General features: G+C 56.6%; 1 protein-coding gene across 2 annotated transcripts in view; it reads right to left on the bottom strand.

Annotated features, from left to right (window-relative positions):
- Positions 1-7: 7 nt before the first annotated feature.
- The window catches only part of ABCC2 (ATP binding cassette subfamily C member 2), a 41,162-nt gene continuing 29,395 nt past the window's right edge, over positions 8-11,774 (bottom strand). For both annotated transcript variants that reach the window (XM_026651093.1, XM_026651095.2), the window contains 11 exons: positions 11,433-11,652; positions 10,969-11,123; positions 10,139-10,294; positions 9,695-9,894; positions 9,045-9,171; positions 8,436-8,537; positions 8,109-8,252; positions 6,716-6,874; positions 5,770-5,936; positions 2,488-2,682; positions 8-1,283 (listed from right to left, as the gene is read on the bottom strand). In XM_026651093.1, the coding sequence (XP_026506878.1) occupies positions 1,154-1,283; positions 2,488-2,682; positions 5,770-5,936; positions 6,716-6,874; positions 8,109-8,252; positions 8,436-8,537; positions 9,045-9,171; positions 9,695-9,894; positions 10,139-10,294; positions 10,969-11,123; positions 11,433-11,652 (1,755 nt within the window). In that variant the 3' untranslated portion in view covers positions 8-1,153. The remainder of the gene's footprint in view (positions 1,284-2,487; positions 2,683-5,769; positions 5,937-6,715; positions 6,875-8,108; positions 8,253-8,435; positions 8,538-9,044; positions 9,172-9,694; positions 9,895-10,138; positions 10,295-10,968; positions 11,124-11,432; positions 11,653-11,774) is intronic.

Here is an 11,774-nt window from a genome sequence, read left to right on the forward strand (position 1 = left end):
AGGGAAGTGTTTAAATAGCCTTTATAGAGAGAGAATTGCAACAACACACTTAAGGGGGGCTCCCCAGGGCTCCTGCCTGGACGACTGAGCACGAGCAGGGACCAGGGGAGTGTCAAGTTGTTTGGCTGGGCTTGGAGCAAAGCCGAGAGACTGACACTGACTCCAAGTCTTGCAGTGGGGGGTGGGGACAGCCCAGGGCTGCAGTCACCTTTCACGGGGGAGGAGCCAAGTTTTGCCTGTGTATCCAGTCCTTAGTATCAGGAAATTCTGTTCGATGTAGATTTTATACTGCCCTCATGTGTGAGGTGTCTGCATTAAAGCAGTGGGTCTAACGTGTCACGTGGGGTTCACTCGTGCTCTCAGCCTCTCCCCAGGGCATTCGTCTTTTTACACTGTCCTGACGCACACTTTCTGCTGGGGAAGGCTGCTTGGAGCAGTGCGCCTGGCACTTGGAGCAGAAGGGGAGGAGCTCTGCGATGGGCCAGATGGTTCGAGCCCTGGACTGGCCCCTGAGGCAGCTGTCTCCTGCCCTGCGGTAGAGAGCTCCACTCTGCTAGAGGAGCAGGACTGTCAAACACGGTCTTCAGGCTGGAGCTTTAGTTAATCTTTCAGCTATCCTGGGCCTATGCCATTGAGTGCCTTGAAAATAAGGACCAATAAGTAAAGTGATTGTAAAAATACCTCCATGTTCAGCCGAGCTACTCCCAGACTGCAGGTCGGGTCAAAGCCACCCCAGGTGTCTGTTAGAGCTGCTGCCCACGTGCACATGGGGTCTGGCCTGAGCACGTCTGCATTGAAGCTACCCCCACGTAGCGGGGTTTGGATCTGTCCCCTGGGTATGGCAGCAGCAGGCCCAGAGCTGCTGCCTGCAGTGAAGTAAGTCCTAGCCTTGTCTAGCCCAGCCCCGAAGCCCCCTCTTCAAGGGACTCAGAGCCCAGCGGCTTCACTCTCTCCTTTAGTCCCAGGTGAAGAGGAGTGAAGTCCTGGGCAGGTCCTGCTCGGAGCTGCCAGGCGCACTGAGGCAACAGAAACAGGTTCTGGCAATACACTGTTTGTCCGTTCCAGTTTGCGGTGGGCCCTGCCCTAGGTTCTGACTCTGGATGTTGGTGCGCCAGTGTTGGGCAGGGTGCTGACCCTGTCAGCTCCAGCTCTCCTACAGCACCGTGGCTTGAGCACTCACGATACCAGCGTCCTTAGCCATGGTAGAGAAAAGGCCTTGCTGCTGGAGCAGCCGCTCAGGGCTGTCATACTCCACGATGCGCCCCGCCTGCAGCACCATCACCCTGCAAGCACAAAGAGAACGTTGGGTGCCACAGGACCAGCGCTCCTGTCATGCAGCTTCTCCTAGTACATGCCCTTCCCAGTCCGAGGTGATCTACAGCCCCTTCCCCACCCTAGGCAGGACAGTAAATCTCTCCCCTGGGCCAGGACCGGGGCCTGCCTGTGTCTGTCCAAGACAACGGACATAACGCTGCTACTATCTGAAAGACGGGAGGCAAAGGCATCTCTTTTACTGGACCAACGTCTGAGTGAATGGGACAAGGTTTGGAGCTGCACAGAGATCTTCAGGTCCTCTACAGCCTGTCCAAGAGGGGGGCTAGGCGACATCTGCACACCCACTTGGTGCAGGCCACGAAGGTGTGCCCAGGGCCCCATCCACACCGCCTCTGGCGGTGGGGGTCAGTGTGCCACCCTCCCCCAGTTGTTTACGTGTGTGTATAGCCCCCTGCACCTACCACCTGGAGCCTGGCCCCTTGCACGTCTCCCTCAACTTGTTGGCCCTGATGGTGTGTACAGGGCCCCTGCTTCCCACCCCCGCTAGCCATGATAGTGCAAAACCTGCCTGCAAACCACTCCCCCCCGTCCAGGATGGTGTGTACCGCACCTCCCCCCAGCCTAGCCATGATGATGTGTATAGTGCCCATGTGCGCACACACACCCCATTGCTGTCTGCGATGGTGTGTATGGCACACACCCCTCTTCCCCCCGGTTGGCCATGATGCTGTGTATAGAACCTGCCTGCACCCACCTCGCACTGCACTGCTGTGCAGAATGGAGTGTACAGCAGCTGCTTTGGGGGAGGAGGGGGGATTGTCCAGGATGGTGGCTATGGTGCCCCCACCCGCTCCTGGCTAGCCATGATGGTATGTAAAGAACCTGCCTCCCTACCCCACCCCGAGTGCTGTGCGCAACGGTGTGTCCAGCAACCGCTTCTGGGTGACCACCATGGTGTATACAGCGCCCCTGCTCCCTGGCTAGCCATGATGGTGTGTATAGCGCCCAGGTGCACACACACTCACACACAACCCCTGCCCCCCCATTGTGTATACAGCACCCCTTCCCAGACAGCCATGGTAGTATGTACAGTGCCTGCCTGCAACCCCCCCTCCCCCATTGCTGTGTGGAATGGTGTGTACAGCAACTGCTCCTGGCTGGCCATGACGGTGGGTATTGCAGGGGCACGAGTGTGCACACACAGACACACACCTGTTGCTGTCCATGATGGTGTGCAGGCGGTGGGCGATGGTGAGGACAGTGCAGTTGGCAAATTCACTCCGGATTGTTGTCTGGATTAAATGATCTGTTTCCAGATCCACAGCTGCTGTTGCCTCATCCAGTATGAGGATCTTGGATTTACGGAGCAGGGCTCGGGCCAGGCACAGCAGCTGCCGCTGCCCAACGCTGAGGTGGGAGAAAACAGCACTGATGTGGGGCAGCTTGAGAACATGCCCAGCGCTACCTCTGCCACTGAGGGCAAGCGAGTGACCTGGCGTAGCCTAGCGGCAGCATCACACCCTGCCTCTCCTGCCCCATCAGCCAATCACCGAGACAGGCTAGGACACAGGGCATGGGGCAGACGGGCTCAGACACAAGGCTGTCTAGCCCAGCAACTGTCTCCGACAATGGCAGCACCCGATGCTGCAGAGGAAAGTGTAAGAATGCTGCTGTCAGGCTTTGGGGACTTCTGACCCCCCCCCCCACCCCCACCACCACCACCACCACCACCATTAGGTTTCAGCTGAACCTTCCTTAGTAAGAGATCAGCTTATGCCTTGAAGAATTAGGCTTAATCCTGTATCAAAATTTTTCTTAGCATTAACCACTTTAACACTTACTAGCCATATACATGTCCAGGTCCTTTCGGAAGTGTGTTAATTTCTTGGCTTCAACAACTTCCTGTGGCAAGGCGTTCCACAAGCTAATTACACATTGGGGGTGGGGAAGCCGGGGGGTGGGGGTGGGGCTTGATTGTCTCCTTGGTCTTGTTTTAGAAGACCGGGAAAACAGCCATTTATCCTCTCACTCGGTCATTATTTTATATAGATTTAGCCCAATATGGCCATTCTTATGGGTCCCCCCCTTAGCTGTTTTCTATCGAAAGGACACACTTCCAAGCCTGTCACTCGCTCGTCATGTGAGCATTTTTCCAGGCCCTTGCTCACTCTCATTGCGCGTCTCTGCAACCCCCCCCCCCCACACACACACACGTCAGCACTATGCTGGGTGAGATGAGGTGACCAGTACTGCACGCACTATTCAAACGCAGCCACACCATTGATTTAGGAAGTATTTGTGATATTATTCACCATGCCATTCCTTATGCAACCTCACACAGAATCACAGAAATGTAGGACAAGCAGGACAGAGCAGCTAGTCCAGTCCCCTGCAGTGAGGCAGGCCTACGTCTTAGCTAGACCAGTGGTTCTCAACCTTTTTACATTTGTGGACCCCTAAAAAATTTCGGATGGCGGTGTGGGCCCCTTTGGAAATCTATTGTCTGTATACATAGTCGAATTCTGGTCAGTCAGGTTTCAGAATAAGTCTTTTGCAGACCCCCTTGACATAGTCCACAGACTCCCTGGGGGCCACGGACCACAGGTTGAGAACCACTGATCTAGACCATTCCTGAGAGCTGTTTAATCTGTTCTTTAAGAAAAACCCTCCAATGACAGCGAGTCCATGACCTCCCTAAGTCATTTGTCCCAGTGTTTAACTACTCTTACGGTCAGGAAGTTTTTTCCCACTGTCCAACCTAAATCTCCTTTGCTGTAGTTGAAGCCCACTGCTGCTTGTCCTGTCCTCAGTAGCTAAGGAGAATGAGCTCTCCTCCTCCGCTTTATAACAACTTTTTATGTACTCGAAGACTGTTATCATGTCCCTCTTCCCTGAAGCGTGGTGCCAGACCTGGACACAATAAATCCAGTTGAGGCCTTATTAGTGCAGAACAGAATGGAAGAATTACTTCTCATGTCTTGCTCACAACACTCCTACTAACACATCTCAGAACGATGTTCGCTTTTTTTGCACAGTATTACACTGTTGATCCACTATGTTTGTGATCCACTATTTAGTTTGTGATCCACTATGACCCCTAGATCCTTTTCTGCAGCACTCCTACCTAGGCAGTCATTTCCCATTTTGTATTTATACATTTGATTGTTCCTTCCAACATGTAGTGCTTTGCATTTGTCCTTACTGAATTTTATCCTATTTACTTAAGATAATTTCTCCAGTTGTCCGGATCATTTTGAATTCTAATCCTGCCCACAAAGCGCTTGCAACCCCTCCCAGCGTGGTATTGTTCACAGATTTATAAGTGTACTCTCTGTGCTAGTCTCCTAATCATTGATGAAGATACTGAACAGAACTGGACCCAGGACAGATCCCTGCAGGACCCCACTCGTTATGGCCATCTAGCTTGACTCTGAACTATTTTGTAGCCTCTTTGGCTCACAGCTGCACTTTGAGATGAGATCGCCATTGAGCTGGCTACAGTGAGGTACGAGTGTCACTGATACAACCCCATATGGTGCGAGTTGTTCAGTTTCTCCCCTCCCTCCAGTGTGCATTACTTGCATTTATCAACAGTGAATTTCATCTTCCATCATGTTGCTCATTCCTCTTGATCAGGTCCCTCTGAACTTCCTCCCAGTCATTTCTGGATTTGACTCCCCAATATAGCTTTGTGTTATCTACAAAATCATGCCTCCCTGCTCAGCCTCTTTCTGGACCATTAATAAATGTATTGTACAACACGGGCCCACGTACACCCCGTGGCGACCTTTAGCCAGAATGAAAATTGACCATTTAAGCGTACTCTTTGCTTTCTGTTTCTTGGCCAGTTTTTGATCTACAATGACACTTTGCCTCTGACCCCATGATGACTAGGTTTCACCCACATGCGCCTTCCCCACCCCCAAAAAACGCACCCTTCCCCTGGCCTTGCTGCCCCCCCCCACGCAGACTTCTTGTGTCTTGCTGCTCCCCCATGTACCCCTCCCCTTGGCTTTGCCCCCACACACAAACACCCCCCCTTCTCCCTGTGCCTTTCCCCCTCCAACAGCCCCCCTTCTCCCTGTGCCTTGCCCCCCCCAAAACGCACCCTCCCCCCTGGCCTTGCTGCCCTCCCACCCTTCCCCCTGTGCCTTCCCCCCGCCACACAAAAACACACCCTACCCCCTGTGCCTTGCTCCCCCGTTCCCCTGGCCTTGCTGCCCCCCCCACGCACCCTTCCCCCTGTGTCTTGCTCCCACTTCCCCCTGGCCTTGCCGCCCCCCTCCTCTTCCCCCCGGCCTGGCCCCTCTCCCACCCTTGTTCCTATAGCCTCACAGAGGGCCATGCATTCCTACAGGGATTAGTCCTGCTGGCTGGGCTGGGCGCTTGGAAAGCGGAGGGCACACTCAGGCTGTTCTCTACTCTCCCTGGGAGGGAGGAGGGATGTCTCTGGAGCTGGGCAGGCAGTGAGGACACCCAAGTTAGCCCACCTACCTCAAGTTCTCCCCTGCTTCGCTCACTTGGTGGGACAGTCTTTCAGGTAGGTCCAGCACGTATGTCTTCAGGTGGGCCAGCTCCAGGGCTTTCCAGATCTCCTCATCCGCGTACTGGTCAAACGGGTCCAGATTCATCCGTAAAGTCCCGGAGAACAGCACCGGGTCCTGCAAGGACAGCACGGGGGTCTCTGACAGCGCTAGATCCAGGGCCCTGCCAGCCCCAGAGCCATGAGGTGCTTGTAAGCCCGTTACAGTTAGACACAAGGGGGACACCCGCTGCATCTGAGGCTGCTCTGTTTGGCTAGAGCCAGCTCTGAGCTGTTTGTCCAGCCACACAAACTGGCTGCCCACGGTGCCCACAGCTGGGCAACACACTGGCTGGCAGGGCAGGTTAGTCTCCTACCATGGCTGCTTCACCAAGAGCTTAGCCATGCTGCAGCTCCGACAGCCACAGGCTGAGGGCAGGTCAGCAGCCTGGCGGAGCAGCAAAGGAGCCAGCAAGTGGGTCTCCGCAGGCTGGGTGAAGGTTACTGGCTGAGTCTAGGCTGATCCCGGGCCTGGGCTGAACCACATCGGGTACCATTTCCCACAGTGCCCGGGGGGTGGGGGGGGCATCTGAGCTTTTGCTTCCAGAGCTCAGGTGGTGCCCAGGCTGGGCTGGGCCCCGTCTTGCTGTGTCTCCTGCTGCAGCTGCTGTCAGCTCCCCTCTTTCCACACCGAGGGGCTGGGGGCTCTGGCTTGGGCCCCTCCTGCTCATAGTGCCCCATTAGGCTTTGGCTGCCACACGGTGGCAGGTTGGGCTAAGTTAATGAAAGTGACACCCAGGGCATGGAACTGGCTACGGAGGGGCACAGTGCCCAGCCCACACACGTGTGCCCTATGGCGAAATCCCTGGCCACTTGCTGCCAGAGACCGGGCACCCGCTCTGCCCGTGCAGCGCTCACCTGGGGGATGATGGTGAGGCTCTGGCGTAGGTCGTGGAGGCCGATGGTCGATATGTCCACCCCATCGATCACGATCTTCCCTCCTGCAGCCTCCAGGATCCGGAAGAGGCAGTTGGTGAGAGAGGATTTCCCAGCCCCTGTCCTGCCCACAACCCCGACCTGTGGAGACAGCACCCAGTTAGAGCTGGAGCTGAGACGGCCTGGGGGTCCCCCTCGCTTGTCTATTCACTCAATGTGCAGCAGCAGTCAAAAACCTGATTATTTATCCCAGTTAGGAAAGGGATGGCTAGTAAGACAGAAAATATCATATTGCCTCTATATAAATCCAGGGTACGCCCACATCTTGAATACTGTGTGCAGATGTGGTCGCCCCATCTCAAAAAAGATATAGTGGAATTGGAAAAGGTTCAGAAAACGGTAACAAAAATGATCAGGGGTTTGGAACAGCTGCCATATGAGGAGAGATTTAAAAGACTAGGATTGGTCATCCCTCTGAAGCACGTGGCACCAGCCAGTGTCAGAAGACAGGATGCTGGGCTAGATGGGCCACTGGTCTGAACCAGTCTGGCTGTTCTTATGTTCTTAGGGTGGGGAGCAGGGCTTGGAAGCCCTGGGGGTCCCTTTCAGTTTATGTCTCGTGTTTCTAAAGCTCATGCTTCAGGGCTTCATTCAGTCACCTGGAAGGGTCAGGAAGGAATTTTTCCTTTCCCTCAATGTATTCTGTGGGTTTTGTTCTGGGGGAGGGGGTGTCTCCTTGCTTCGAACCATCAGGGATGGCAACAGCTGGAGATGAGACACTGGATGTGAGGAGACAGGGTCCTGAGGTGGCACCGAGCATTCTTTCTTTCAGGTGCTGGGCTGGCTGGTTCTAGTTCCCATGCTAAGGGTCTAACTGGTCACCATATGTGGGGTTGGGAAGGAATTTCCCCCGGTCAGATGGGCAGTGACCTTGGGTGTTTTTCACCTTCCTCTGCAGCATGTGGGTCACTTGCCAGGATGATCTTGGTACATCTCAGTCAATTCCCTGCCACTGCAGGAGCCTCGGGCACTGGTGCCACGAAGTGTCTCCTCTCCTCTGCTTCGGCACATAATCTAGTCTCCTGAGAGCTGTTTGGTCTAATTTTGGTTGTTGGGCTTCGTGGGCGGGTGCTGAGTGGGGCTGCTGGCCCGTGATACACAGAGGGTCAGACAAGATGATCTGATGGTTCCTTCTGGCCTCAAACTCTAGGACTCTCTCCAAAATAAACTGATGTCTTCTGGCTCTGATCTGAACCAATGAGGGTTTCAGTCCTGGAATCAAACTCCTGAGGGTCCCCACACCCCCTCACTCCTCCCACCTCTCATCAGCAGCTGACAGCAAAGAACCAGAGGGTCTGTCGGGGAGGCTCCTCACCTTTTCAGTGCTCCCAATATCACAGGTGAGCCCATGAAGAACCAGCTCCAGCCCAGGTCGGTACCGGACCTGGTAGTCAGTAATCTGGATCTCGCCTTTGCTAGGCCAGCCGGGGGGTGGTCGCTGCTCCATCACCCACTGAGCCTGGGGATGTGGGGAGGAGTGTTAAAAGGATGTCTGATAACTGGGGAACTGTGGTGCAAAGCACTCTGGGTAGCAACATGCAAATGAAGTGAGATAGGCAGAGAAGCAGAGGCGCCCAGTTCTCACCGCTCCCTGCACCACTTCCCGCTCTATCTCCGTCACCTTCCCATCACCTGGTCTCACCTCATTCTCCACCTCTGTGTACTCGTGCACTCGCTCCACCGCCACGATGTTGGTTTCCAGCTCCGACGTCATCCGCACCAGCCAGTTCAGCGTCTGGGTTATCTGCACAGCAGAGACCAGCGGGTCCTGATCCTGGAACCCCCAAACCCTCCCCCCTCGGCCCTTCCTGGGGCCCAGTGCCCCTAGCAGGAGCTTCCGCATCCTGAGCCCATCCTGCTGTAACACACCAAGCAGCAGCACCCCCCCCAACCTCGCTCCACCCCGTCGCGTCCAGCAGCAATGCCCCTGCCCTGTCCCCACCTCCCAACGGGACAGTTCCCTTCCCAGCCCCATCCTGGCCCAGGACCCACAGAGGGAGTGCCCCTCTCCTGGACCAGCACGTGCCTCCCCCCTCGCTATGGGAACATCTCTTTCTTGGCTCCATCCATCCCAGCAGGCCGCAGCAGTGTCCCCCTCCCAGCTGGCAGCCCCCAGGAGGGGGGCCCCTTTGAAGTGCAGCAGCACTTTCCAGCTGAAGGCAGGAACCAGCCACCAAGGCTCTGCCGCCTGCAGCAGCCCAGCCCCCTGGATGTCAGCAGGACCCCGCAGAGCAGAGAGGCCTGGACTCACGTTGAGTGCAGAGGAGATGGAGAGCCCGACGATGCCACTCCCCAGAGAGTCCCTCGTAATCACAGCCAGGAGAGCCGCAAAGAAAACCACCAGGTTCCCGACAAACTCCAGGCGGACGGCCAGCCACCTGCATTGGGGAGAGCATTGGCGGTGAGGCGTGGGAGAGAGGAGCCTGCCTGCATCTACGCTCGCATGGTGGGGCACTTACAGTGAGCACCATCAGCGCCATTCCTGGCCACCCAAAACACCCAGCAGGTGCCCAGCGCCACCCCATCCGCTCCCAGCACCCAACAGCGCAGTGACCGTCCGTCATAATCCTCCGTTCCTGGCCAAACACCCAGCAGGTGCCCAGCGCCACCCCCATCCGCTCCCAGCACCCAACAGCGCAGTGAACGTCCATCATAATCCTCCGTTCCTGGCCAAACACCCAGCAGGTGCCCAGCGCCACCCCCATCCGCTCCCAGCACCCAACAGCGCAGTGAACGTCCGTCATAATCCTCCGTTCCTGGCCAAACACCCAACAGGTGCCCAGCACCACCCCCATCCGCTCCCAGCACCCAACAGTGCAGTGAACGTCCGTCATAATCCTCCGTTCACATGATGAGTGCAGGTCCTGTTGGCCTGTCCCTTTGGGGGCGGAGTAATCTCACCTATTCGAGACAATCCAGGAGTAAACACTTTTCTGGTTCATGTCCATGATCTGGTCGTTGTGCTGCAGAAACCGCTCCTGGTGTCCATAGGCCCTGATCACAGACAGGCCTGACACTGTCTCACCGAAGTGGGAATAGATGGGAGACCTTGTGACGGAATCCAGACGTCTCAGCTGGCGGGACGTGGAGACATAGAAGCGCTGGGACCAGAGAAGTGGCTCTATTACTGCAATGTGCACCCAGGACCTTCCCACCCGTGGCAGGTAGCAGAGACCTCAGTTCTGCTAGGTGTGTCTGCAGTGACACATGCTGGGCAGCCGGCCCCAGCTGTCACAGCTCTGGGAATGCCCAAGGAAGGAGAGAGGCTGAGCCCCGCCCCACCCATTGCGCCGAGGCAAAGGCAGGTGGCGGCGGAAGCACTCCGAACGTGCCAGAACCACTCACCAGCAGGAAGAAATAGAAGATGCCCAAGGGAATGATGATGAGAGCGAAGTAGGGGGTGGCCAGGCAGATCATAAGCAGGGTGCTGATGATGCCCAGAAAGCAGGTCAGCCAGCTACGGAAGGACATGGGGATGGTCTCATCCACGGTAAAGATGTCCTGGGAACAGATGGAGAAGAGGGGAGATCCAGGCAGTGAGGCCAGGCCCTGCGAGACAGGAGGAGGCCAGAGAGCCCTGCACATGCTAAGGGAAGCTCTGATACCACAGTCTTCCAGCCCTGGGGCTCAGCATGATCCTACTGTCCAGACAGGGAGACTGACGCAGAGAGAGGGGAAGATACTTGCCTCATGGGGCATGTCGTGAGTCAATGGCACAGCTGGGAAAATGAACGCAGGGGTCTTGATTTCCAGCTCCCCATATTCTAACCATTAGACCCCACGTCCTCCCAGATCTGAGAATAGAACCCAGGAGTCCTGGCTCTCAGTCCCCCCAGCTCTAACCATTAGACTCCACTTCTTCTCTAGTTCTGCATGATTGAAGGCCAGTCAGGTTCCTAGTTTGGAACTCCTTCCCCACCTTGTTCACATCACAAAGCCCTGCTGAGACCTGACCAAATGCTGCCACGTGAGGCTACTGACAACGCAGTGGGGCTGTTGGGGAAGGAGTCACGTCTCCACCAGCACAGGAATTGCCCCGGGTGAGGGTTCCTAGGATAAAGCTACTGGCATTGCAGCAAGAAATGTGCCTGGAACATCCCTCCCTCTGCCGCCACCCCGGGCCCTGGTCCCGCCAGGGCAACTGGGCACAGGGTCCCCCCGGCACGAGCTCTCACCTTGGCAAATCTGTTGACGATGCGACCTGTGGGGGTCGTGTCGAAGAAGCTCATGGGCACTCGCAAGATATTGCTGAGCAGCTGCTGGTGCAGCATGCGGGAGGCCCGGATGGCACCTCGGGAAGCCAGGAGGGCTCCGACCAGCAGGAAGGCAGCTAGAATGCATGCATGTGCCAGTCAGGGTCAGGCTCATGGGACCGACACCCCCCCGGCACACACGGAGACATCGGGTGCTGGGCTGCAATCCTCCAGCTTCCAGGGAGGCCTCAGACCCCAGCTGTCTGCTCCCAGCTCCCCGGGAAATCTTGGCAACCCCATCCAGCGCACTGGGGGAAATCTTGGGCTCTGGCAAACTGCCAGCTCAAGCAGAGGCCTGGGGCCTCAGCAACCCATCCCTGGGCTCTCCAGCCAAGTGCCCCCAGCTCACAACATCCCATTTAAATTGGGTGGGTCCCCAGACTTACCCTGCGCCGTGCCCAGCGCCCCGAAGACCCCGATCCGCATGTCCCGCTGAGAGGTTGGGTAGGTCTGGTTCCAGTACCGCAGTGAGTCGTCGGTCCAGTCACTGAGCCACAGGTTGGACCCCACGAAGGCGGCATATTGTGCAACGTAGGTGATGAAAACCCAGGCAGAGAATCCCCAGCCCACGGCGCGCAGGTACCGCAGGTACAGGGAGAACTTCACCTGCAGAGCAGCACAGCCTGTCGTGCCGTCCCACGGAGTCCAGCTGCCGCACGCACCCCTGACGCAGCTACGCCTGCAGGCCACACCTCTGCCCTCCCCACACAGCAGCACTCAACCCCCCC

Source organism: Terrapene carolina, unplaced genomic scaffold (assembly GCF_002925995.2).
Source record: "Terrapene carolina triunguis isolate 2854851 unplaced genomic scaffold, T_m_triunguis-2.0 Scaffold95, whole genome shotgun sequence".
Taxonomy (NCBI): domain Eukaryota; kingdom Metazoa; phylum Chordata; order Testudines; family Emydidae; genus Terrapene; species Terrapene triunguis.